Source organism: Astatotilapia calliptera, chromosome 11, assembly GCF_964374335.1.
Source record: "Astatotilapia calliptera chromosome 11, fAstCal68.1, whole genome shotgun sequence".
In the NCBI taxonomy this organism is placed as follows: domain Eukaryota; kingdom Metazoa; phylum Chordata; class Actinopteri; order Cichliformes; family Cichlidae; genus Astatotilapia; species Astatotilapia calliptera.
This window is the reverse complement of record NC_137432.1, coordinates 20,586,621-20,614,180: the sequence shown is the minus strand read 5'-3', so window position 1 is coordinate 20,614,180 and position 27,560 is coordinate 20,586,621. Positions and strand designations below refer to the sequence as shown.

At 42.0% G+C, this 27,560-nt stretch overlaps 1 protein-coding gene across 2 annotated transcripts; it reads left to right on the top strand.

Moving 5' to 3' along the window:
- The first annotated feature begins 96 nt into the window (after positions 1–96).
- On the top strand, positions 97–25,883 carry nkd2b (NKD inhibitor of WNT signaling pathway 2b). Of its 2 annotated transcripts, none has more exons than XM_026185209.2 (10): positions 97–394; positions 523–549; positions 668–759; positions 21,422–21,482; positions 21,973–22,100; positions 23,335–23,430; positions 23,771–23,912; positions 24,160–24,217; positions 24,322–24,443; positions 24,583–25,883. In XM_026185209.2, exons 1-10 carry the CDS (start codon positions 370–372, stop codon positions 25,197–25,199), a joined length of 1,368 nt encoding a protein of 455 aa, XP_026040994.1. In that variant the 5' UTR covers positions 97–369; the 3' UTR covers positions 25,200–25,883. The 2 variants fall into 2 exon arrangements, with proteins under 2 accessions (XP_026040994.1, XP_026040993.1); XM_026185208.2 differs by having other exon boundaries at positions 24,319–24,443.
- The last annotated feature ends 1,677 nt before the right edge of the window (positions 25,884–27,560 follow it).

Below are 27,560 nucleotides of genomic sequence, written 5' to 3'. Positions count from 1 at the left end.
CTTGCACCAATGGTGTGTTTTATTTTGTAAAAGCCTGCACCAGAAGTGTCCCTCTCTTCTTCTGCAAGCTTGACGCCCCGCTCTGCCGTTTCTGTTGCGTTCAAGCAGTTTCACATCAGTTGAACGGGAGTAAAGCTGGAAGCCAGACTGCGAGCGCACCCTGAGCCGCTTACAGATCATTTTAGCGATTTTTATCAGATCATCTCATCGCTGACAAGCGACGCTTCAATGATAGCGCGATATATGTGCGCACCTTTGGATGAAGTTGGACTTTTCTTCTTTCTAAACTAAAAACAATGTGATCATGTAGAGTAAGAAGTGGCGGATTTCGGAGTACATTTACTGATCCAGGGAAGAGGGATTTAAAGAATGGGCAAACTTCAGTCAAAACACGGTAAGACAGCAAAATACATATATAAATAAATAAATAAAAATAAAGCGAAATGACACAATTTGAATATTGTAGCCTAAAAAAAAACTAACTAGTGTCTCTTTTACATCCTCGTGCGTCGTGATCCGTAGCGTGCAAGCGCAGAGAGAACCCTGAAGGTGAGGATAAACGCACATCATTTTTGCGTAATGGTTTGTAAATGGTAACGGTCTAATAAACCGCAGGACTAGCCTGAGATTTGTACCTGCTAATCGCTGTGTATTCTCCGCGTCTCAGGAGACAGTTTTGTGGTGAACGCCTTCCTCCGGAGAGGGATGGAGGAATGTGAGAGGTACAGCGCGGCGGATCAAAAGCTGAAGAACATGCAGGTAATACTACACTTATTAATTATTTTCTTACTTTCTTCAAAACTAAGCTGATCTTCTATTGATTCAAATTTTAGGATGTGGATTGCGTGCACATTATATATGTTTGACAGTTTACACAAAATGCATTATTGTGGAGGGGCGAAAGCATGCCAGGTGTTTTTGTGTGTGCTTGAATTTGCTGATGGGATGAGTCTGTGAGGCACTTCAGAGCTGTTACATTTCTTTTTCCCCTGAAAGCTGATCTAAGAACTTCTTGACTTAAGTGGAGGCAAACTGTATTCACAGGCATGTGTGAAGACATGCTGATGTCTTCACAGAGTTGTAGGTTGTTGTTCTTTCTGTCATGTCTGGCTCTGGCACAACACTGCAGCGGTTATTCCCTTGCCAACATTGCTGGATGGGTTATGACAGCCATGAGTGAAGCGGCTTGGCAAAGCAACTCAGACCCAAACACACACACACACACACACACACACACACACACACACACACACACACACACACACACACACACACACACACAGGCTGGTTGGAAAGGTAGTCAGTCATTTCTCAGACTGAGGGATATAAAGTTTGCTCTTGTGGCTGCTGGCATTGTGACTCGGGTTGTGTCTTTTTCTTCAGTGCCTCCTATTCTAGCGCGGCTCCCAGTGGGCAGCCCTCTGTGGCATAACATTACATCACTTCAATTAGCGTACCTTTTTGAGGGGTACTATGAGTCTCAGGCTCTCAGACAGAAACTGCAAGAAGTTCACACAGCGGCACAGACAATCTGTGAGGTAGGTGGCTGTAATAGTGGAAGAGTTATGGATTATATCAGGGCTATAAACCACCCACTCAAGGCAAATTAAAGAGAACTTTACTCGGCTTCAGAGGAGGCTGAGTTCCCACTCCCCTGAAGGAAAACCACCAAAGGCATAAGCTTGGCACTTATTAGTAGGTGGCTCCCTCCCTCACTTCTATCAAAGTCATACCCCTGATTTATTTGTGCTATTAGCTGGTTGTATTAGTGGCTCAATCACACCACAAAACTGGATGGCTATTAGCATGTAACTAGCAAACCCTTTGCTTTTCATGCTTTCTTTGAAACTACCTCCATGTGGACTGAGAAGGTGGATAGATTCAAGCACAGTCATTGCATATAATGGTCCCGATGGGTCTTTGTGGTAAAATGTAATCTGGTAGTGGTTATTTTATGTCAGAAAGTGACTAAAAGAATCAATTTGCATAGTAGAATTTTTTGTTACTTATTAGTACTGGATAGTTTATATTTTTCTGTATGTTGTAGATGTAATTGTAAAACTAAATAAACATGTATGCTTATAAATCTAAAAAAAAAAGTGAACTGCAGAATACAGAATATAAACTACTAAATAAACCACAGTCAGGTATGAAAATTATACTAGATCATATATTGAGTTTCACCTCAGTATTGTATTCCAGATAGAGCATGCAACTGCCTGCTCATATTAAGTGGAAGCTCCATTCATGCTGCTAAAAAATGGGCCTAAACCAACTTTCCTGTAAAGATACGAAATGTCCCTGGAGACCCTTTTAATGCTTTATAATTTCCCCACCTACAAGACAGAGCTTCCTCAACGATAAAATTTATCTCTGCTATCAGACGCTCACACCATTTCCCTGTTTGATCCCACATTCTGCTAATTAATTCTTCGCTGGGATCGGATTACTCTGTCACATTTCCAGTTGTAATTATTGGATTATGGCTTCTTAGATGTCTGGAGTTTGGATTAAACAGGTCCGAGCAAACAGAAAAACAGCAATAATGATTTAATGTGTTTAGAAGTTGTTGGGAGTTTTTTTTTTTAGATTCATTGCAGACCCGTTTTTTTCCCCTCAGCTCAGTGTTTTTGCACATGACCCTCATGCCAGATAGAGGTTTCGTCACACGGTACTGGCTGATGAGCTGCAGAGACAGTTCAAAATTCCTTATGATTTCATATAGGAGAAGATTGGCTAAACACACGGCAGAGCTCTGACCATCCCCCTCCTCATTGTCAAACGGGGGAGTAGAATTCCTGAGTTGTCTGGCTGCGACTTCAAAGCACAGAACTGGGAGTTATAAAAGGGCTCTGATATCAGCGAAGGCTCCGAACCCTCACTCCTCTATCCCACCTCCCCTTTTCCCCGTCCTGGGGGATGGGCTGGGGGATAGTGTGCTACCAGAAAGAAAAAAACAAACAAACCAAAAACCCCATAACATGCATGTTCCCATCGTCAGTCTGTGTAAGTCTGAATTTCTTCAATAAAGCAGGATTTTATTTTTTTAATTTTTTTTTTTAACTCCGGCAAAGTGCGAATGCATCGCTGTGCTCCAGGAAGAGATAAAGGATCAAAGGATTTAAATCAATCAAATCAAATCAAATCAAATCAATTTAAATTTAAAGACCTGTTTAAATATTGATATCACTGCAAACCATGATTCATGATTGCAGCTGTACCGTTTCTTCAGTGTAATCCTATAGTCTCCTTGAAGTGCGGCATTAGGGGACAAAGAGAGAGCGATTCAGCGCAATGACTTTGCTCATCCTACAGTCAAGATACTGACACTTCTGTGCAGGTGTTCACGATGAGTTTTCTCTTTTGAAGCACCTCGTGTGATGTTTAATCATTACATGTGAGATCAACCTAGTGGAAAAGTTACCCACCCCACTACATAATAAATTACCCTAATCTGCGCTTGTTAAATATGTAAGCTACCTCCAAGCTCTGTGAAGCTTCCAGGAACACCAACACATCCACAGTTTCTCTCTCACACACACACTGTGCTTCACGTTGGAGCTTCAAACACTCATGTTTGAATGCCCAAATATTGACAGGCTAATTCAGCTTTTCAGCACCACCTTTTGTCTCAAAACTTCCCATATCTGCGGCCTCCAAAGAAGGAGTGTGTCAACATCTTAAACTCCACAACAAAGAGCTTTATTATGCCACTTTGAAAGGTTAATAATATCACACTTGAAGTTAAAAAAAAGAAAAAGAGTCAGGAATTAGCTGGATGTAACGATGTGCCAAAAGCTGCAAGACACAAATTTATTTTGACTTACAAAGAGTTACATAGAGCTCACCCCTCAACAATAAATTAGGTTTAAGAGCGTAGTTCCCAAGCAGCTCACTAAACTAATTGTAAGCTAATGTTTTTTTAACATTCAATTCGGAATTCGTGAATAAGACTTTCCCCTTATATAACATACTCATTTGGTGATCCTGCTCAAAATGGATGTTTTCTTTGGGCAGTTTTGCCACTGGGCATTTGGGTATATCTTCTAGTCGCCACGTTAATTTTGAGTTAGCAGTATTTGATTTGGATCCGAGGCCGGGATATCTGTGTAATCTTAAGACTATGACACTAAATAACACTTTATTTTTCAGCACACGGGGGCAAGTTTTTAAAAGGGCGATCACTTTTGCTTCGGCTGTGAGTATACTGGATACATTTGTGTGTGCAGCTCCTGAAGTCCTCGACTTCTTTCAAGAAATATTTTTGTCAGCAGCATCTCATGACTTTTTTATCTTTTGCTTTTCCGTCATCTAAGTCCACGAATGAAGAGGAAAACATCCTAGAATGAGGCACAAGCAGGGAACAATACATGGTGGAGAGGAGACAAAAAAGGTGTGCTTGTATTTGTGCTTTTGAAGAGACTTGAAGGCAGTTAGTTTGTGTTTTTTCCACCCCGTCTTTTTTTTTTCTTTCTTTTTCTTTTTCTTTTAAAAAAAATTGGCTTCACAAGAAGGCGAGCTGTGAGCCTTCATCTCTGAATGAAAAGCATGTGGCTGGCATCCAGAACAGCGGGGTCTTTCAGCACGGCCTCAGCAGACATCTGTTCCTGGTTTGTACAGCAAAAATCCTGGAGCAGGGAGAGGGGCTGTGGTGGGAAGGGGGGCAGGGAGGGAAGAGGAAAAGAGTACAAGGAGGAGGAATAGAGTTTACGGGTGTTGTTTTTTCTTAAGGGAGATATTTGATTGTTTTAAAGGTAGTGGGGGAAGGGGGGTAATTGAGAGCCTCATCTGCCTTCTTCACTGCTTTCTTTAGGGAGACAGAAGTGGACCATTGATCTTATCTTAGCTTGCTTCCCACATTAACTTGTAAAAGTGTTCAACGTGTAAATCAAGCTACTCTCTTGGTTTTTCCTACACTGATTGCCATTTGCTCAGAACATTCACTCCTCTGTCAGTGTAAACATCATCACCTGCTTGGCTCTGATCCTTCTCACAAGTGCGACGTGCTTGTTTTAGACTTTCTTTCATATCTGAGCGCATAGGTGTGCACCCCCACGTGGCTTTGCCTGTGTGTCTGTATATTTGTGAGTGAATAAAAGGCTACAGAGTGGCATGCGTGGCCTGAGTCTAATGGAGAAAGACATTACAACACTGTTAGCAAATTGAATGTTTATTATTCTGACGATACTTGTCTGAAGTACTTGTTTGCTCTCTTTTACTGTAATTCTCTTGTGGCCAATGCTCATGAAAATAACTCTTTATTGCCATCAAAAGAAAAAAGAAACACACGCTACATACTGATTTACACGCTGTCAGCACAAACCAGAGCCAAATTAATCTTATTAGGGGATACTGGGACTAAAAATGAGCTATGGGCCCCTATAGATCCTTCCTGTCGGTTGTTTTAAAAACGCATTTTACTAAACAGATTTGGAGTCACAAAAAACTCCTTAATCTTGAAGGAATATTTGTGTAGATTTTATTGCGACGATAAATCAAACTCTCGTCTCTCTATGGACATGACTAACATTTATAAAGAGCTTTTCTAGTCTTGCTGACCATTCAAAACACTTAAGTCTCCAAGCCACATTTAACTATGTATTAATACAGGTTCTGCATTATTAGAATTCAAGCTCTTTATCTACTGCACATCCATGACCAATCTTGTTCGAACAATAAATTTATATTCAGCATTCAGCCTGCTTAACGTAAAGTCTTAAAACAGAAAAAAAAAAGTAGCCTGAATCCCTCCCTGCTGCTTCATGTATACTTCTCTGTTGAATATATATAGACTATGCAAGTGGCCAATGTCATTACCAGTATTTACACCTGTGCAGGCTGTCAGTGTGACATGTGGATAAATTTCGAGGGAAGTGCACGCAAGGTTATGGTGTAGATTACAACATTAGGGTTTAACACCTGAGTTATACTTCTATGGTGAATCTGTGTAGAGCCTACGAGGTAGCCACACCAAGCGTCCGATGTTGCCAGCACTTATGCTGCGTTCCCTTTACTTTGGAAGTCGGGTGACATCACTCCAAGTTGACTGCTTTCCAGTAGTAAAGTCGCAAGGAAAAGCAGGATTTGTTTTGCTCCTTGCAAGGTACAGTCATTCATCCATCACTGGCAATATAGCGCAATGCTTGTTTTATTGCATTGCTGCAGCAAGTTCATGGATAGAGCCTAACCACTTCTTTGTGTATGGCTTCTTTAGCGAGTCTCTCCAGAAGTAGCTGGAAACGCATAGGAGGAATCAAAGGTTACGACGTACCTACAGAGTACATTTAACATGGAATTATAAATCCCCTGCAAGACAACAAAATCATCCTATAGACCCTGCTGTGACCTCCCACACCACAACACTGTATGATGGGGAAAATCGTGGTTTGGTGGTGGTTGTGGTTTGGAAATCTGTGAGCAGCTATAGTCTGCCTTTCTGCCCGCAGAGAGCGTCTGCTGTCAGATGGGGGCAGTGTCAAAGACATGTGGTACGACCGGTCTGTGGGTTACTCTTGCTTGTACTGTTGTTAGACCCTCAGCCGGCTGTGGAGAAGAGTGAAGTTAAAACATACAAATAGCATCATCCATGTTGAGCATGGATGGATGGCTGGGTCTACTGCTTAGGTCAACTGTGCTAATTACAGGAGTTTACTCAGGGAACTCAGGGAACATGGTTTCCTTTTGCCTCTTTTCCACAAACAGCTATTCAACTCAGCTCTATTCGGTTTCCATTAGAACTGAGTACCACTTCAATGTGGGTGAGGTCATTATCGCACACACACACAGCCCAAAAGTCCCTTGACATACTTTTTATGCGACACAAGCACGACACAACAATGGACGATATCAAGCATACATGCTGCTAAACCAATGCTAAATGTCTGCACCTTGTTGCTGGAACACAGTGCTGGTTTGTGTGCAGCCGTTTCCCTCGTCGTCGGGTTTCAAAAATGACAGGTTTGATTCTTGTGAAGGAGTCACTCTTATGACTCATCCAGTGAGTCACACAGTGGCGTGCAGTCTGTTGATGTTGCATATTCAGCTCGACTCGGCTCAGTTGGAACCCTGGACAAGTAGCTACTAAAAAGGTACCTGGTACTGGGTACTGCCATCTAACAGTCAATCCAGAAAACCAAGCTGAGTCAAGTCTTTTCCACTCTGCTTTGTCTGTGTGCTGGCAAAACAAACTTCCCCTGTCTGCTGAGGAGAGGCAGGTGAAGTGAATATAACCTCACTTAAGTTGTTGTTACACTAATGTGAACATAGAATAGAAGCCTCTCACTATGTGTTAAGCTGTCTAAGACTGTCAAAAAACAGTCGGCTAAAGGTGCTTCATTTTGTAAGGTAGAGACCTAACAATAATACAGAGAAAACCCCAACAATTAGATGACCCCTTGTGTACAAGCACTTGACAACAGTGGGAAGAAAAAACTCCCTTTTAACAGGAAGATACCTCCAGCAGAATCAGGCACAAGGATCTGCGATCAGTTGGGCGTGAAGAAGACCGGAAAAAGGCAAAAAAAAAAAAGCCATCCACAAATATTTGCGATTTTTCTTAACCTAACAACTTGAATCTAGTTCAACATAAATAATTAAATAATATTCACATGAAATACTCATGTTTGTCTGGTAAGTCACCATGTTGTGATAATTAAGCTATTCAGCTATTGTATATGTTCTTTTTTCCACTCTTGTTGCTAAGAAACTGTCAGGGTTTCTGGGTCTTTGACCCAGTATTCTTAGTTCATGTTCACTGTTTATATTCTGTCTGCTTCACCTCCTGTTTTATTGTGTTAGCCTTGGTCCATGTGCATTATGTTCCGTCCTCTTCCCGTTTATCATTAGGTCATTATGTTCAGCTGTGTACTCACCAGGTTCTAATCTCTCATCACTCAGCCTGTGTATTTATGTCCCTCAGTTCAACCAGTCCAATGTCTTGTCATTGATGTTATTGTGATTGTTACACCCCGGCCTAGGCAACCGGGGTGCAACGTAGAAAAACAAAGATAAGGAAAATAAAACCACGAAGGCTCTCCACCAAAATCCCAAAACGAAAATATCCCATGACGAAAGTATTAACAAACCCATTCACAACTATTTACAACAGACTATTTATTTACAACAAAACACCAAACTATTTACAACACGGGGGAGATCGCGACCATGACATACTGAAACACAAGGCTTAAATACATAGAAGGAGCAATCAGGGAATGGACCACAGGAGGGAAACACAGCTGGGGCAAATTAGACCTGACGAGACAGGGAAAATGTAAACTGAACACACTAAGATAACACAGACTTTCAAAGTAAAGCAGGAAATACATAAGTCATGCAAAAACAAAACACTGACACACCGAAACGTAACATTGATGTTGTTCTCGCCGCCGTTAGGTTGTCCTCTGTTCAGTTCCGTCAGGTCAGCCGGTCAGTTGTCAGTCAGTCTTTCATTCATCCATTCAGTCAGTCGTCCAGCCGGCCAGCCGTTTCCTACTTCTGTTCTGTTTGTTCACTCCGTTGACAATAAAACGCCAATCTTCACCTACCTGTGAGTCCAGCGTTTGGGTCCTCCTTCTTTCGTCCACGACCTCATCCTGACAGAAACAGTCATACTGAATGAGTAAGAGCAAACCTTTCAAATAGTGTAATCAAAATACCTAAATCAGCTTCCATAAGTACATAATAAATAGTTGTAAGCAGGCTTCACACACAGCTTTACCCACTGGTTATATTTGATGGCATCAAAAATAAGACAAAAGAAGTTACAATCATTTCGTTTTCTTCATTATTGGACTGTTTATCTTCACACTTTTGGACAGAAGCACTGTTGTGGTTAGTGAAATCTCAGCCACACCATCAGTGCTTTCTCTTCATTATATTAATGAGAGATTTACACAAATGGATTACAGTAATATCTCACCTTTCTGAAAGAAGCACAGGTTTTTCCTTCACACTCAATGAGCTAGAAATGCATGGTCACCGATGACAGCAGGGAGACCTCGCCTCCACTACATCATGGGTAGTGTGCTGGTGTCTGTTTGGGGCAGCCCTGGTGAGGGTTAATGCTGGTGGGTGTCTTTACCCCCGATCCCTGCCAGGGGAAAGAAAATACCTGAAGCTGGAATCCAGTGCTTAGCGCTGACATTTTTGGCAAAGGCTTCTGGATCCAAGTGTGTGTTTGATCTAGTGCTCTCCAAGCCAAGTAAAACACCGGGAGACTCAAAGGTTATTACATTTTAGTGTGTAAGGTATGTTTCCACATAAACCCCTGTTCTTTTCCAAGTGGACTTCATTTCGCAAGCCTTAAAGCAACCAGGGGAATATTATATTTTTTCAGTTATGGTTGCCCATAGTGTTATTGTATTCTGTCATTGTTAATTGATTGCATTGTTATAATTACATATTTAGCTAAATATAGTGCACAAGATACGTTTGGGGAGGATGTGAGAAGCTCCTGAATATGTGTTTAACTTAACAAAGGACACTCCAGATCTGCTACTCTTCAACATTTAGTTTTGTTTGAGGTTTTAAGACACAAAGGAAGTCTGAGGTTTTGGTTGTTTGCTTAAAGAAGACAGGAGATTACTCTTTAGGAAAGAAGTGTGTTATGTATTAAATTCAGCCAGTCGAAAATTGTCCTAATACATACATATCAAATGTAGAGATGACTTCTATGTTAGATAATCATAGAGGGAACTAAAATGGGCATCACAAGATACAGAGTTGTGGGAATATCAATGCATAAAAAAGGGGGGGAGGCATTTATACAAAGTATAGCTGAATAGTTTTGGGCTGATTAACACCTTTCATGATGCGATGCAGTGTACGCCTCCTTTTGTCTCTTGTTACCTTCAATTTCTGTGTTGCTCTTGTATAAACATCCTTCAGGGTCGCAGCTTAATGTGTCGAAACTTCATCCTTGCACCGCATTCATGAACCTGACACCCTGCTGGGTTTGAGGCTTCAGAGTGAAACACCACACACGCCACATACCCTGGCTTCCTGTAACCATCCAAAAAAACCAAAAAAGACCAAGAGTATGCTGGTGAGCTTATTCTTTATGCATAGATCAAGCACTGTAGTAATGCATCATGCTCAGTGTTACACATGCTACGTTGGGTAGTACCACGATTTTGTTTCACGTTCATTCAAATTTCAAGGTAACTTGAAGAAGGTGGAATTTATAGCAGAACTGTTCTCACTGATTAACAGATAACTATCCACCTTCCTGTCTTCAATTTGTACATAGGAATTACCAAATCCTTATTCTTTTTTTTTCAAACACAGCCTAACCCAGACCCCCGAGGAGTCTTCCTCTCTCTCTGAGCTGAGCCTTCCCCTCTTTGGGACCCCAACCCTGCACATGTGTAGGTATCGCTATTACTCAGCTCATAAAATGCCACAGCCCCATCTGAAAGTGGTTAGCTGTTGAAACACACTAGCAGCTTCAAAGCTTGGATCCAGGCTCTGCAGACAGCACAGGCCTGGCCCTCCTTTTGCACAACGCATTCCTCTCCGATGGGGGATGGCTGCAAACGTGCTTTTGTTACCCAAACCTGCTCCCGTCATCAAAACCCTCAGTGAGTCCCCATTTAAAGGAAGTGGTTATTTTTGTCATTGGTGGTAATTTAATTTTGGGAAAAAAACCCAAAACAAAACATGAAAACAAAAAACTGCAGGATGATTCTGCTCATGTGTTCAGAAGAAATGAGAGCTCAGCAGTTCTCACAATATGCATTGGTTATATACCCACACACCTTTTGTGCTCCTATATGTGACAGAACAGGTGGGAGAGGATGAAATGCTGCTGAAAGAGGCCTCTGTTCTTATTTCCTCTGAAGGCAGCCTTCTTTTCTTCCCCCACCCATTTTTTCCTGAGCCCGTCCACTTCAAAAGCTGACCTGAGCCCTGTGTGCCATGTAACATGTTTACCTAAAGGTTCATTTCAAATAAACAGCAGTTCTCCATGAGACGCCTGCCCCTCCTCACTGAGAGCTTTTCAGAGACACAATCTGCTCAAAGGAGGCAGATCTAAAAGAAAACACACTTTCTTAAATCTTGATATCATTTCACGATATTGCCGCTCATTGCCTTTTGTGTCTTACAGTTTTACAGAAGAGCTTACAAGTGTAGCAGAATGTGATGAGAAAATGTGTTCCTCAAAAAAGCCCAAATATAGTGAGTTATGTTGCAAAAGAATCTCAACAGGAGACTTTGAAATGCATGAAAACATCAGAAATATCACGTGCAGTTGCTCCGCAGGATCTTTCTTTATAACCAGCACTTAATTCTTCATGCTGATAGGGGCCCAACTGATCCTATCATTTCAAAAAATGCCAGTGTATCAGAACACCTGAACTTTTACCCCCACTGTCACATGCTTGCAAGGCTTTTAGAGCTGCTCTATCCTGGTAGCGCCTCATTATCTCATAGCTTTTAAGGTGTTATTGCACATCAGCACCCTTCTGCTTTTTGAAGCATAAATCCCCTTTAAAGAACTTTTATCAGACTTTTAAGTGTCACACTTAGTGCTTCAAGTGGACTGCCTTCGGACTTGCTGCATGATAGAGAGCAAGACTCCATCGGGCTTGTAGCTTTATATCGGAGATAAGATAAGAATACACAAGGAAGCTAACACTAAGCTAAGTGCAGGCTCCTCCGCGGCCCTGTAGACCTTCTAATATTACGGCCATGAAAGCACCAGTTTTCGTGCACTCTGCAGCAAAAAAAGCTAAGCTGGAGATGGAGGTGGAGCTGAGCTAAGCTGCCCTCTGCACCATAGCTTTTTGATCTCTGCTTGCGCCATGGATGAATTACGTTTCAGAATTTCACACTGGGGAACAGTGTTTCAGAAACACAGCTAGTCTGTCAGGTCACTAAAGTGCACACATGGCAGCCTGAGTCCAAAAAGAAGACGTGCAGATGTTAAGTCTCGCTGATGGTGGTCTAAGAATCTGCACTTGGCATATTTCTGTGATGTGTTGCAAGTAAAAATTATAATTCATGGTTTGCACCACGAGGCTTTAATATTCTTGTCTTGTAGCTATGATTTCAAGAGCAATTCATCACATGCATACCCTAATATCCTTTTTTTTTCTTTTTTTGACCAATTATTTTCTTTGAGAATAATTCAACAGAAATATGAATGAGCTTTGCATGATTTTGGTGCATCAGTAATTAGCCCATGTGCTACTTTCTCTTTTCAGTATCTCATCTGTTCCTCTTCAGCTTGCAACTTTCTACTTCTTTTTCAAAAGAGGTTGCGTCTCACGTGCCATAGCATCACAGCCAGTGACTTACTGGCAATTGTCCATTTCACATAGCCGGGCTTCCTTCACATCATCTCAAGATCATGGAGTCTCCTCTGCTTCCTGTGCCCAGCAGGAGTGTATTTTTAGGAATCCTCAGGAAAACATTTGGTTTTGACCCTGGGATGACCCCCTGTCCAGTTCCAGGCCTGTGAGGAACTTCACAGCTTGGATTTAAGCCTGTTCTTGCAGTGTCAAGAATTCTTGTGGTCTTTGAGACTGGCAATCGCTGCTGGCTGGAGGAGACAGCGGTACAGGACAGTCAGGGGGAGTTACACAACTGCAAAGAGAGAAAGGAGATAAAAGGGGTGCATCCACTATGAATAAGCTGCTGCTACTTTTGTCAGCATGTCAGATTAAGATACTGTATTTAGTGTCAAAAAGTGTACCACAGTCTGCAAAGCCAGGACGTTTTTGCAGAGAACAGGAGGGCCTCAAGCCTTAAATATCTCACAGTAAAGAGCACAGTACCAATTATGCAAATAAGTGGTGTCGCCTAGAACCTGAGGTTTGGCAAACGTGTCTGTAGAGTAGTTAGGTTAGATTATAGCAGATGGGTTTTTAGAGGCTCCGCCTTCTTCTTCCCTCATTTGTTGCGATTCTGTCTGTCTCTTACCTGCAAGCCGGAATCTCCCTGGAGTTTTGATGCACTGATAATACACTACAACAGACCTTCGTCTCTGTTTGCCTAATACGCCTTCCAAAATGATGTGTTAAGAATCGACTGGTCACGACTCCATAAGCTCTTCTTTTTGTAGTTACTCATATCCATCTGTACTTTTCTTTGTAAGTTACATTGAAAGACATCGGAATAAGTAACTGCTGGACTGGAAATTTTTGGTTTTGACCTTTAACCAGCTTCTGTTTGGTTGGAAGACCTATACAGGAAACCAGCAGACGGCTCATCTACCACACCACAAGCTTTTATAATAACAGCAGGAGAGCCACAACATCTTTTGTCACTGGCTGCTGTATTTGAGATTGACTGAAAAATAGTCAGCAAATCTGCACAGAACTCGAATGGTGTAGTGCCAAAAACTACAGGTGCCCGAGGTTTTTTTATTGCCCACTTTTAAGTGACTTTGAGTGTCAAGCGGGTACCAGTTAGGCTACTATATGTCTGCTAGACCTTCCCCTCCTAATTCAACTTAGTAAACTGGACCTCTTGACTGTGTTTGTGGTGTTGGTCCCTTTTGAAGCATTTTTAATTCAGTTAATCACATTTGTGCTGCAGTTTCTGTCATAGTACATACTGTGCTAAGTACATACCATGCAGTCTATGGAACACCATGGTCCATAATATATTCCATACTGGACCATATTATGGTAAGTGTTAGAAGTCTTCATTCCTGTGTCCAGCAAATTTCTGATCTAGCAACCTAACCCAGAGCTGATTCAATGTAGGCTAGTTTTGTATAACTAATTTTCTCCCTGCATAACAGTTTTTTGCAATTCGTGGACTAAACCAACATGTTACCGGAGTCCCATCTATGGCCATCTTCCTATTACAGTCTCTGTAACCAATCTGTAGATAATCAGTGATAAATAGCTGACAGACAAATGCACGGCTGAATAAAAGTAGAGATGAATGAACAGAAAAACAGTTGCAATAGCAGTCAAACGTTAAACATAAAAAGGCGATGGTCTAAACGGTAAAAGCACTGAGCATTACTAATTAATAAATAGTTAAAATACGTGATTAAAACTGTTGGATTAAAAACATTGTTCAAATACCTATAAACACTACATTCTATAAGAGTATCCACGTAACACTTATTTTGTAATCCATGAGATCATTTTTGAGAGCTGACGGGTGGTGATGAAGATGCACTTGAGCTTGACTGATACAGATGAGGGAGTGCGTCAGACGAAACAGGTTGAGAGACATGCTACATGTAAAGCAGTGTTGCTGCTCTTACCCACTGGTGTGCAGCTGTCCTTACCCAACATGATTTGTTTACATTTCTCAGTCACCCACAGGAGCATTGTAACGCCTGTAGCTCCACCAGCCTCCAGCCGCAGAGCCTCGCCCCTATGCACTGCTGGGTCTGGTTTTCAATGCTATGACTCAAATCTCTTGCAGCTTAGCAAAATGAGCAGCGAAAACAGTGTGTCGGTGGTTATCTCACAGGTGAGAGCTATTACAACTGACATCTCACTGCTAGACAGACAGCTGGAAACCTGACACAGTGTAGAGTACACAAAAAGCACTCTTACAGATGAGAGTGATTGTGTTGAGGTGTTTTTATTGCCCACTAGAAGCAGACAAGACGGAGACATGCTCACTTGTTCACTGTAACTGACAGACAACCAGTCTGAATTGCTGATGTACTAAACCCCTGGCTACATGAGATCATTGCAGCTGGTTTCAAGCTCAGCTGGACACTTGCATGGAGTAGCTACCTTTGGACCATAATGGTATTGGCGTCCCAGTTGCCTCACCCACAACCTGGCATTCTGAGATCCTCTGTGTTTTTTTAAAGGGCCTGTGGAATGTGGAACAAATCCTCTCAGCTTTATCGGCCTGGACGAGCTCCCCATTGGCCGAGCTTAAGAGCCAGGGGCCTGTGCAGGAGCTTACAGAATTTCACATGGAGGCCAGAAACACAGGAACATCCTGTTTGAGTCCTACGCTGACTTTGATATGCCGGTGCCTTGTGAACTCGCTTCCTTCTTGTTTTCTTGTTTGTCAGGCTGTGCGTATATGCTCAAAATATTGCTTGCTGTGTGTTCTCTGTCTAGTTTATGTGTGTTCTTAATATCTGGTGCTGCAAGGTAAAAGATGAATGATTCTTTTGATTGTTTTATTAAAAATCTCCCCACTTTAATATGAGAACTGGATCATCTTAAGGTCAGGGAAAATTTTTAACAAGAAGCACGATTAATTGGTCATGAAGAGTGCTCCAGCCCTGGATTTCATATGTTTAACACAGTAGGCGAAGCTGGTTTGAATATCTGTCCTCAACAAACAACAAAAGTCTTAATTACAGCAATGTGCAAAAGTCTTGAGCCACCCCTTATTTCTTTCCACTTTGCTTTTAAGGCACTGGACTTTCTTGTCATTTTTAAAGTTGTCTTGAGCAATAGTTCTGCATTCTTTCTGAAGATCTTTCAAAATTTTTCTGGCTTTAAATTGTCTGTTTTTGTTTTTGTGTTTTTACTTCTTTTTGGTCTAGTCCTTGTACCTGAGTATTTTGAGAGAAATATTTATGAATTTGTTTTTATGAAAAAGGCACCTATCTCAAGGGATGAACCAGTGTTGCGTCTACACATAGGCTTAGCAAAGAACCAGTTTTAAATTGAATTTTTAGGGACTTGCCTACTAGCAGCATGTTCTAGAAACATAAAATTTATTCTGAATTCCTTAATTTAATCTACAAAAGAAAAAAGCCCAAAATAAAAAAGCTCGGAAGACATAAGATAGGCAGACACAGACATAAGGTGATTTGCATGAACTATTAGCTGAAAACTTGGCATACCTCTGCATGGTGTGTAGCGTGTCTTCAAAATGTTTTAGGAACTTGGAAAGGTAGAGGACAAACAAGTATAAGACCCAAAAGCTAACTATAGCAGATTAACAATGTTTGAAAGTCACGTCATTTAACAATTGAAAAAAAAAATACCTGGCATGGGACCTGTGAGATGCCCTTCAGTTTATCCACCTACTGCTCACTGAAGCCTCATCAGAAATGGTCTCAGTAGAAGGGTGGGTGTCAAGAAGCCCCTTAAGAAGGGGAAACGGGGAGAAGAGGCTAAGATATGCCGAATCGCACAAGAACAATGGGTGTTATGGAGAGATGACTCCAAATGTAAAATTTGTGGTTCAGTCAGTCATACAACAGTGAGTGTCTACAGCCATCTGTAAAACACGGTGAAGGCTCTGGCATGGTTTTTGACTGTATTTCGATGAGTGGTGTTAAAGTGTAACTTATGAATATATAAAAGTATCATCAGATTTTGATTCACCATACAGTAACATCTAAAAAACATTTGATTGGGAAACAGCTTCATTTTTCAAGATGATTATGTCAAATATGTTGCCAGTCCAGTAAGAGCATACCTGGATAAAAAACACACAATATAACACTATCAGTCATGGATTGGCCTCCCCAAAGCCTGCACCTCAACATTTCTGAAACAGTGTGGGATCATTTTGACTGAGGACAGAAGAAAAGACAGCCAACATCCAATGATGAGGATTAAATGTCCTTCAAGAAGCTGTAGAACTATTCCTGAAGACTCCTTAAATCTTTGGGAAAGCATTATGGTACAAACTTAATGTTCTGCTTGGTTTAAATGAATGAGTCTCCTAATTATTTAACAGTCCAAACGGGGGTAAAGACTTTACCCTTGGCCCAGACTTTAGACACAAAATATTTAAGTCTTTACTCACAAAACTACGAAGCAGCATTACTTGTGGCTGTTAAAAGAAGAAGATGGCAATGCAGAGTCTGTCGGTGTTGTAATGCAGAGTTCTGCTCTGAGGTTGCAGTGAGAATGTGTGCGCCACATTATGTTTTCTCTGATCAATTACATGAACAGTGTCGTGATCTACTATGAATACTATTTAGTACATTCGCCTAACCCAGATCTGTAAGACTGATCGAGTCACTGGTATGAAGCACATGGTTTCCAAGTCCCTACAGTAGCTGCCTGTGTGACAGCTGAGAGAAGGGCACTCCATTACATCAGTCTCCTATCAAAGCTCACTTTAATGAAAGCAAGCTGATTACAGCGCTGGTGACAGATGCAGGGTGGCCAGCCAATGATGCTAATCTTTGTTTATGCCATCCACCAGGTCACAATCAAAGCGAGAGAAAGATCAGCGGTGGGGTGAGGAGGGGAGAGTTTAAGAGATAGTATATCCTGATTGAAGGGGAGTGGGTGACTTTCAGTGGTTTACATGTTGCTGTTACATAGACATGCAAGCATGCTCATCTCTCACCACAGCTGTTGTTATAGTAGGACAGACGAGGCTTCGCCCCAGCGATTCATGTTGTGCCAAGGGAGAGGTTCTGCCTCCTGTTTGACCTCGGAGAGCATCCCGCTACCATGAAACTGCCATATCTGTGCCCGGGCTAGTCCAGATGACAGGATGGCATTCTGCTCTGATCTCATTTCCATCCAGAGAAAGACGTGTCAGGGCACGCTGATAGATAATTAGTAGACAAAGGCAAATTTTAGCCGTCTGGTAACTGAAACTTGATGAGATGGTGTTTTCATTTCAAACTTAGAACAAACAGTTGTTTTTGGCTCGTTTATGATAGCACGCAAAAATACTGCGGTCCTGAAGATAATTATCGTGCAGGCTGAAATTAGTATAAACAATGCTAACTGTGGTAAAATGCTTCTGTTGACTGTGAGCAGCATAATGTCACTGACTTTGATTAAAACCAGAGGTCAGATAAACAAAAAAGAAAATGACCCTTTTGTTCCAGCCATCAAAAAAGTAACACACTTATTTTTCTTTTACTGTCCTGCGAGGCAGGGAGTTGTGCAACTGATCTTTTGTCTTTTAACTCCCGTTATTGTAGGAACACCCCCCCCCCCCCCCCACACTTTTTACTCTGCCTCTCTTCAGTAAAACCGCTCACATCTGGTTTTGAGTCAAGGCCAGGTTGGTTTCTTCAGGAATGGAGGGCTTTTATTTCTCAATGGCCCCACACTCCTCTAGTTTCATCCTCCGGTATGCATAAGAAAATCCACTTTGTTTACAAGCTGGTGCTCCCGTCTTTATGTTGATTCTACTCGGTCCACATTTTCATTAGCAGAGAACCCAGCAGTCATCTCCAATTAATAGCAGGAATGTTGGCTGGCTGATGGCTATGAAGCCTTTCTGTGTCAGTTCGAGGTGACTTTGTGTTTCCACAAACTGTGAATGTCATAGAGAACTTTTATTCCAATTATATTTTCATATTTAAAAAAAAAAAAAAAAAAAGCAATCTGGAGGATTTCAGAAAACCACACAACTTCAAAAATACACGAGGAAACAGACTGTATCATGTTTTGTATTTTTCCATATGTTTATACTTGGATACACATGCAGACATCAGATCGAGTTTCCATGTAGAATACCCAGAGGAGAGAGGAACTGAGTAAAAAAAAATCATGTTAGCCTCGTGTTTTTTAAGACACAGTTTTCAAAAGCAGTTGTGCATCATATGGTTTAAAGAATTGACTAAAAGAAGTGTGTGCACTTATATTTAGGGGGTGAGCTAGAGGGAGTGATGTGAGAACAAAGATGTGCACTGTTTTCCAGTGGGAGGATGGGTGGTAGGCAGGCTGCAAGAGAGAGAGAGGGAGTGAGAGAGAGGGGCTGCTGGGGGATGTCTGATGTCACCTGGTAGGGAGCTATGAAAGCATCCCCTGGTTACCCTATCCCACATAAAAGTCTGGCAGTAGGCTGAGGCTTTAGGGAAGCTTGGCAGAACTGCTGCATTAAACAGGAACAAACATCACACACCTTTCTTTCTGTCTCTTATGTCAAGGTGTCTGGGAGACAGAATCTGTTTACATGGAACACTGTCGCTGCTTTTTTTCCAATGCATTTTTTAAAGAAAACTGAGATCTGATACCTTATCATTTCCCTGTCATTCCTGTTGAAGTGCCTGTTCTGCACATGCAGCCTTGGCTTTTTTTAGTATTTTTTTTCCTCCATACCCAATGCGACACACTTCAAGGATTTCAGGTGTACACCACTGGTAGAAAAATGAGGAACACTTTGCTCCAAAATGCTAACAGATTTCCGCAGGCCGCAGAGCAGTTTGTGATCTGATAGTGAAAGAATGAGAGCTGCTAGATGCCAGAAAGCAGTTAATTACACATGTGGTGGGCAGATTCGAGCCCGACACTGTGGGCGATGGGGATAGAGATGCCATGTGTTTGGACGTTAAACTGCAGACTGCGGTCGGCCCCAGCCTGCTCTCTCATTAGCTCCCCCCATAGATGTAATGAACATGGTGGTGGTGGTAGTCGGGGGAGCCATGTGCTCAACACAAGCCCTGCTGGTTCCCTCATTTTGCACTCAGCGAGATGCGTCCCAATATGTGATTTTTAATTAAAGACCAGCTGGTTGATTAATTTAGTTTCATTGGATTTAAGGCTGAATCATTTGGAGGTGCTCATACCTTGCTTCGTACCCTCATGGGGATGAGGATGGGAGGAATCGGTGGTTGTCTTTGATTTTCCCCTGAGCTGCAGAACAGTGTCTCTGTGTGAACTCCCTCTTCCTTACATACTGGCCTTCATTATGGGACTGAGCACAGAGAGGAGAGATAAAAGCATCCAGTGCAGAGAGGAAACAACAACTTGGCTGCAGAAACCACAAAAGATGGAAACTGCTTTGTTTTTTTGTCTATGGATACATATACGCTTTGTTTCCAGTGTGCGCTTTTGATGATTAAAGAGCCCTTCTTGTTTGGTGCCCAGGGATTGTATCAGTTGTCTCCACCTCTCAAAGAAGCCTTCCAGAGCCTCTAAAAACCCACCTCCGTCCCTCCCCCAGAGCTCCCAGATACTGGAGTAAGCAACAGATAGGCACTATCTCCCAAACTACTTCCTCCTTTACCTCGACACTTATCTGCTTTCTCGCTTCTCTTATCTTTGTCTCTCTTGTTCACCTTCCTCCTCTCTTCTCCTTTGCGCCCGCTTTCCTCTTTCTTTCTTTCTTTCTTTCTTTCTTTCTTTCTTTCTTTCTTTCTTTCTTTCTTTCTTTCTTTCTTTCTTTCTTTCTCCTCACCTCCTGCCTCCCTTTCTTCCCCCACCCCAAGGCTCGACTCCTATTCTTTTTGCTGTTTTTTCTCAGTGTCTCCTGTGGCCAATTTGCAAGGGGTATCCAAGCCTTGACCCTGAGACTCAATGGGCTCCCCCTTTAGCGGTGAAGGTCAGCACCAGATTACAGGCTGGAGGTATCATGCTCTGAAGTGAGGAATAATCATAGGCTTGGAGATTGTTAAATAGAACCACAGGCCCTGGTGCTGTGATTACTCTCAGAAAGGGGAAGGGGAAGGGAGAGGAAAGGGTGGGGGGGCTCATTCACCTAAACGCATGCAGATGTTCAGACTCCCGCTCGAGCCTCAGTTGAGCTGAAGGTACATGGAGTTCTTTTGTTTTCTAGCATCTATCTGTTTTTTATTTGCCTCATTTCAGTGGGCCTCCTTGATTCAATCTGGTGTGATTTTATTTCAAAGTGTGTGTGGAGCAGCTTAGAGTACTGAGAATGACGTAAATAAGATGAATCATTTGTTGTTTAAATACTTGTGGTTTAGGGCCTGTGCTGCACTTAATTTTCATTGTTTCCACAATCCAATTGCAATTAAAGATTAGCTGTGTGTGTGTGTGTGTGTGTGTGTGTGTGTGTGTGTGTGTGTGTGTGTGTGTGTGTGTGTGTGTGTGTGTGTGTGCATGGAGACCCTGCTGCCTTTGCCTCAGTGTGCCTGAACATATATAGAATGCTTATGAATGCATTGTGGTTCTGTTTAATGCAGGATATTTTTCACCCCCTCCTTTCCCCTGCTTTTGTTTTATGGCTATAGAGTTGTGCATTTAATCAGTCCCATCCTATCTGCACGGAAATTTCCATCTGGTAATTATTCTCCATTCAAAATAACTGTTGCTGAGACCTCACTGTGAAGTTTGTTTTACATAAACCAAACGTCTCTGAGCCGAGTCGCAAGTGAGAAATACGACAGACTCAGAGCTGCCATCAAATGCTTCTCGGTGGGTGTCGCGTCAAGCAGGATGAGAATAAACAGGTTGGCTGAGAGAGAGCTCAGATGATGAAGTGCATCATGGTGAGGTTTTTTGTCTTTTTTTGATGGATGTGAGGGATCTGTTTGAAGGGCTTGAAGGAATCTTGAAAGCTTGGCTGTGGCTGGGCCTGCTGTGTCCCAGACAGTGAAACACAATAAGCGTGCAGATGTTCAAAGTGTTTGGCTGCGCTGGAGCCTCCAGCCCTCTCCCGTTCATCTGAGTAGGAAATGCTTTAGCTGGAACTGTTTGTTTCTCTGTGTCTGTGGTCTGAACTGTAGATTCACTTACATCTCTCTCTCCCTCCTCCTCTTCGTCCTCCTCCTCTCCCTCTCTCTCTCTTCTAATTTGTTTCCTTGTCACAGGAGTTTCCAAATGGTGAGCTGAAGGAAGGACAGTTCACAGATCAACACTGTCCCCTAGAGGGTAAGTGGAGAAGGATGTGCTTCAATTGATTTGGCTTGTGGTCAAACTACAAGTTTTCCACAAGATTTCTTTGGATGTGATTTTTTGCAAAACGTGCAGTGAGCTGGGTTTTAATGGCTTTGATTAAAGCATACCAAGCTACGTGGACTAAGCACAGCACCACTACAAAATAAACGTCTGTAATAAAACTAGTAAGAATAAGCCTTGTATCACGTGCAGATCTTAAAAGCTTTCCTTAATTACATCTGGAACAGTTAACAGCCATCAATTAGAGCGCAGATCTTTGGCTTCATTTCGTAGGTTAAGGCAAATGCATAGCATAAAAGAAACACTATTTTCCTTGGAATGAAAAAGCAGTCGTGCTTAGACACCTTGTAGCCAGACAAAAAGAATAAAGGCTTGTGAGGGTTCCCGATTAAAGAGGATGTTTGAAATGAAATTAAATCAGTGTGTTTGTGTCTAACTGAAATGTGTCCTCTTGTGTTAACAGTGGTTCTGCCTCCAGAGAAGGCTGAGGGCTGTGAAAGCTACCTGCAGTACCTGCACTCAGAAGAAGGCGAGAGGGAGACACTTAGAGACGCAACCAAAGCTTCGGGGAAGAAGCGTATCAGCCTGAATGTAAGCACAATTATTTCTGGGGACACAATAACATGACATAACTGCAGGAGAAGCGCCAAGCTAACAGTAAAGGCTAACAGCAAGCATGTATCTATAGTATTATATGAATCATGTGATTAAAACACATAATACTTTGCATCCTTTTCTCCCACACAACATCGATGAATCCTCTGCAAGCCTTTGAATATTTCGGTTTCTGTGACTTCTCCAGCTGGCCCGTCACATTATTGTGTCCCCAGAAAAACCCGTGTTGTGTTTTGTGTGCTTTTGCAGCATTTGCTGGTGTTTTCCTAAGTTGCAGTCCGCTTGACCTCTCAAGACCACCGTACTTACCACACTTCAACCACGTAATGTGATTACGTTTACAAATACACAACAGTTCAGATGTTTATCACAAAGTATGTGCGCAGGAGTGGGTTAGTGTACGGACATAACTGGGATAACTTTGACTGACATTGGGTTTAATGAGAGCAGGACTGTGGCGTTCCAGCCTAAGCCACGTACAGCTTCAGACACCATTTTAAACGAGTGCGTATAACACTGAGTCAGTGTTGCCTCATATGACACTTTTTTTTCCCCCGGTTAGAAATAAAAAGCCATATGCTAAGATCCAAAAGCTATTTAAACATCTACTGCAGGCAGTAAATGGATGCTGCCGCAGCATGCCTTCTCTATGTGGGCAGAAGATCTGTCTGTAGGTTTACACCACTCCAGACCATATCCTGATTGAATTTAGGGACCAATAAATATATTGTAATGTTTAGACCTGCATGTTTTAAAGAACTGCTTGGATTTGCCCTTTGGTGATCACCACTGGTTACGTGAGCCGAGGTTATTTCATGAAACCATAAAGAGCTTTGTCTCTCCCTGAGGTCTCATCTCTTGTAAATGCACGTGCTCATTCACACTGTGTCAGCTCTCCATCTCCACTGCTGCAGGCTCTATTCTCCAGATGTTTATTTTTCCATTCATGAACATGTTACCTGATACTTCTGACTTCAAGTTGGTTAAGAAAAAGTGGTAACTCCGAAAGGTGGCCACACTTATTTTTGACTCATCTGTAGAAAGTTGAAGGACTTACTGACCACAGTGATTAATGCTGCTGTTTTTTCTCTTTGGCACACTGCAGACGTGCAGTAGTGAGCATGCAGTGCTCTTACTGTGCTTAGGATTGGTAAAAACATGGAGATTAAAGCCAACCAACTGCTAAAAATTTAAATGTTTGTATTCTCAGGATTTGGAGTGTGATGTTTCTGTGGAGGATGACAACCGCCAGGAGTGGATCTTCACTCTTTATGACTTTGACAACAGTGGAAAAGTTACTAAAGAGGTATGTGACAACATAGCGACACTTACTGATGAGCATACCTCTAAATAGATTTATTCATTTATTGGCAACTAATTTTATATCAATAAACATGTTCATCCGCGAGTGCTGGTACTTTGTTTTGGTTTCATATTTTATAAATTCCAAGCACCTTATACGTGTTTTGAGATTCAGAGTTGAGATCACTGCTACTTCGCATCATGTTACCTTTGTGTTGTGCTTGTCTGAGCCTTCTACATGTGTCATGTGTCTTCTTACTATTCATAGTCTGTCCTTTTACACGTTATTCTGTCAGACGACAGCACTAGAAACTGTATTAAAAGTGTTTTATCTGTCACTGTAGGACATGTCGAGTTTGATGCACACCATCTATGATGTGGTGGATGCCTCTGTGAATCAGTCCTGTCATAACAAGAGCAAGACTCTGCGTGTCAAACTGACTGTCACTCCAGAGCCCAGAAGCCACAGAAGAGAAACGGGGGCAGGTAGATGGCACCAGCATTATAACTTAGATTATCGTTGTAACAATACTCTTAATTATATCATTACGATTATCATTATTAGAATTATTTTCTGCAACAGAAGCAACAAATGTGGCCAGTGTTTCACGTGTAACCATACAAAAACTTACAGCGCCTGGCTTATGATTTATACATAGCAGCTTACAGATATGGCAAATCTATGGGAAAGATAGTTTTCCCTTGTCTGAACTATTGATCTCTCCCTCATCAGAGCGCTGTCACCAAGAGGAGGGTCGTTCAGCCGACAAGAGGCTATCGTCCTACATCAGGTCAGCACTTGTTTTAAAACCTTTCCTGTGTACACTGTGTTGACTCGACTTGAGAGTTAGCTATTTATTTCTTAACGCACCCACATGCTTATTTACAACAGTAGAGGGCAGAGTAATGAGCCACCAGCCACTGAGGGTCAACATTACTGTGTGGATGAGAACACAGAGAGGAGGAATCACTACCTTGACCTGGCTGGTATAGAGAACTACACCTCCAGATTTGAAGGTAAATGTCTTTTCTGTTCTGTTTTCGTGCAGCCTTCTCGTTTGCAAGTTGAGGGAAGAGAAATAAAATTGTAATTTTATTTACAGGAGCTTTAATTTAGCTGTTCTACACTAATTTCTGTCTCCGCCCTGTCTGTCAGGAACCACCCCTGTCTTTCCTCCACAGGAGGCTCATGCTCGCAGCTCCCAGAGCCGCTCGCGCTCCCAGGAACCAGAAGTCCAAGTTGCGCACCAGCGCCGCTCACAGGTCATCAGTGATAGCTACAATCCTACCGAGTCTCGAAGCAAAGGTGCACAGTTCGTCAAGTCCCCTAAAGGAACCTCCAAGGGTAGCGGAGGCAACAATGGGGGAAGCGGAAGTGGTAAAGCCACTAAATGTCATGGCCACCACCCTCCTCTGCAGACGGTGCTCCACAGCGGCAGCGCAGCAGCTCATGGAGGTCAGGATGTCTACCACTTGCCACACCAAGCCCAAAGCTCCGGCCACCACCAGCATCCTTTGCAATACAGCCACAGTAAACGCCTGAGGGCCAAAGGCCGTGAGGCGCTATCCCCATCCAAAACCCCTCTGCCAAGTCAGTCCCACCCCCAGCAGCCACCCCCAGTGCCCTCTGTACTGCCAGGCCTGGAGAGAGAGCAGGTGTCTGTCCCTCCTGGAAGCCCTGGCTTTGTGGTTCCTGTGGTCCAGCGCCATGAGCACCACCATCATCACGAACACCACCACCATCACCACTACCACCATTACCACCAGACATGACCGCTTTCAGCGTGCAGTGGCTGAAACTGTACAGGACCAACCACAGCCAACCACACCAGTCACAAGGACTAAATGTCATCCCATGGGAGGGTCTCACTCTTCTGCCCAGGATCTTTTAATTTCCTTCCTGAAAGCTAAACAGTTAAATCCCGAGATTCGATGTACCAGGGGAGCATGTGGCTTGGTGACAGATAATGCTGCACCACAAGGATGATATCGTGTGCCACACTGTGAGTGTTATTTGTAGATTTTCTGCCGGGAAGGTACCAGTATAAAAGAGGATGACTTTTGATGTAACAGCCCTCCTTTCCTGAAGCTGTTGATTATACTTCATGGAAGCTATTTGTCAGAATTGTTGTATTGTTCTGTGCGAGACCTTTCCAAAACATGGATCTCAGGTGTAAAGGTGCTGCTGCTCTCAAGCTTTTCAGAGGGTTATTTCCTCTCGGAGGCCTGCTGTGGACCGAGGGGGTTTCCTTTTTGGGGGGGAGGGGGGATATGAAATCACCACTGCCAGTTTTAATGCAAAAATATCTTGGTATATGTATAAAAAATATATATATATGTAAACACATTTTACTGTATAATTATTATACTCTATATGCATATTTCATCATGGGTATAATTATGCATATATGTATTTTGTCTTTTATATATTTTAATAAACGTTATATAGTTCATTTATATTATTGCAGGGAACGTCTGTTTATTTATCCTTGTAACTGCTGCAAGTGTGGACAGAAAGAGGAAAAACACTTTTTTTATTTTAAATTTAAACCATTTAAACCAAGGATGTCAAAGATAAGGCCCGGGGACTGGATTCAGTCTGCCAAAGACTCTAATCCAGCTCTCTGGACAGCTTGGAAAATTCCAAAATGTGGAAAAGGGTTTAAGTTCCTCACTTTTAATTGTATTTTCATAAGTTTTACAGCTTTTCCTACTGATAAAGATCTCCCCTTGGCCATTCATATTACACCAAACTAATTAATTAATAAATAAACAACTAAATGATATAAAAAGTTCTGATTTTTCACTATCTACTATAGAAATTTCTGTCCTTCATGTAGAAAGACTGCTTGTTACAACTGCTGGACCAGATAGGTTCATTAAAAAGAGAAAGAAGGGGGGAAAAAGTCAAACTGAGACGTTGAACTGTTGAAAGTGCACTTCTTTTTCTTATATTAAGAAATCTCTGGGATTAAATGTTGAGTTAAACTTCACACTGACAGAAAAGGGACTTTCACTGGTCTGGCCCACATAACATATGAATTTGAGATCCCTGATTTAAACCAGCCATGCTCATTATTATTACAAGAAATGATTTAGTAGGAAATTTAATAGAAATTATTGGAAATACTTTAGTAATCTGACTAATTGAAGTAATTTAGTCAAGGAAAAAATCAATGTCCTATATTGTGTGTGGGTTTTGTGTTAAGTATCACAAGAATATTGAAGTGTGGCTTTAAAAAACAGCATACAAGTCACCCAGTCCATTAGATGTCATAAAAGTCTTAACTATATACGGGCATTATATTTATTAAGATCCTTCACAATGTAAACTGAAATAAGTTAACTAGATGTTCATACGGGGCTCCTTATTTTATTAAGTATCTGTGCTCTAATGATGCACATTCCCCCAACCATGCCTTCATGATCAAACTGTTACTAGCCCATTACCCCACTAATAACCTGGGGCTTTCAAGCTGCATACTAATCTGTTTTTAATCAATCTGCCAGCCACTAGGTGGCAATAATTCGTCATATACAAGTGATATGGTACACCTTGCTACCAGCGGGTTAGACCCCTTTTTGCCTTCAGAAAACTCGTGGCATAGACTCAACAAGGTGCTTGAAACATTCCTTCGAGATTTTGGTCCACAGTGACAGGTAGCATCACACGGTTGCAGCTGATTTGTCAGCTGCTGATACCTGATGCAAATCATCCACTCAATCACATCCCAAAGGACTGAGATCCGGTGACTGTACAGATCATTTAAGTAATCATTGTATGATCATCTGATGACTGGCTAACTAAATGGTCTTACCTCGTGGTGCATTTAGCAGCTGTTTTGAAATCTTTGAGCTCAAACTGCTTTCAGTCCCTCTGCACTGATGACATTGGTTTTAGCAACCAGTTTTTTGTAAGTTCAAGAAAGGAAATTTTAGGCTAATATTATCAGAAACGGAGACGTTAGCTTGCTTGTTATAAAACAAAACTTCAAAATCAAATCAGAACAAGCTGCTTATGTGTACAAACCTTTTTGTGTCCTGGTTTTAAATTTGTGGCCAGGGCATCCATAGACAACTGATACTTAGCTAAACTAAGCAACAAAATGAACAGGGCAGTTGCTGACATTAATC

Excerpts from the sequence above, each read along its gene's own strand:
- nkd2b (XM_026185208.2), top strand. The coding sequence starts at position 370 with ATGGGCAAACTTCAGTCAAAACACG. Across the intron at positions 395-522 it reads CAAACTTCAGTCAAAACACG|CGTGCAAGCGCAGAGAGAAC; the intron begins GTAAGACAGCAA and ends CGTGATCCGTAG. Across the intron at positions 760-21,421 it reads AAAAGCTGAAGAACATGCAG|GAGTTTCCAAATGGTGAGCT; the intron begins GTAATACTACAC and ends TCCTTGTCACAG.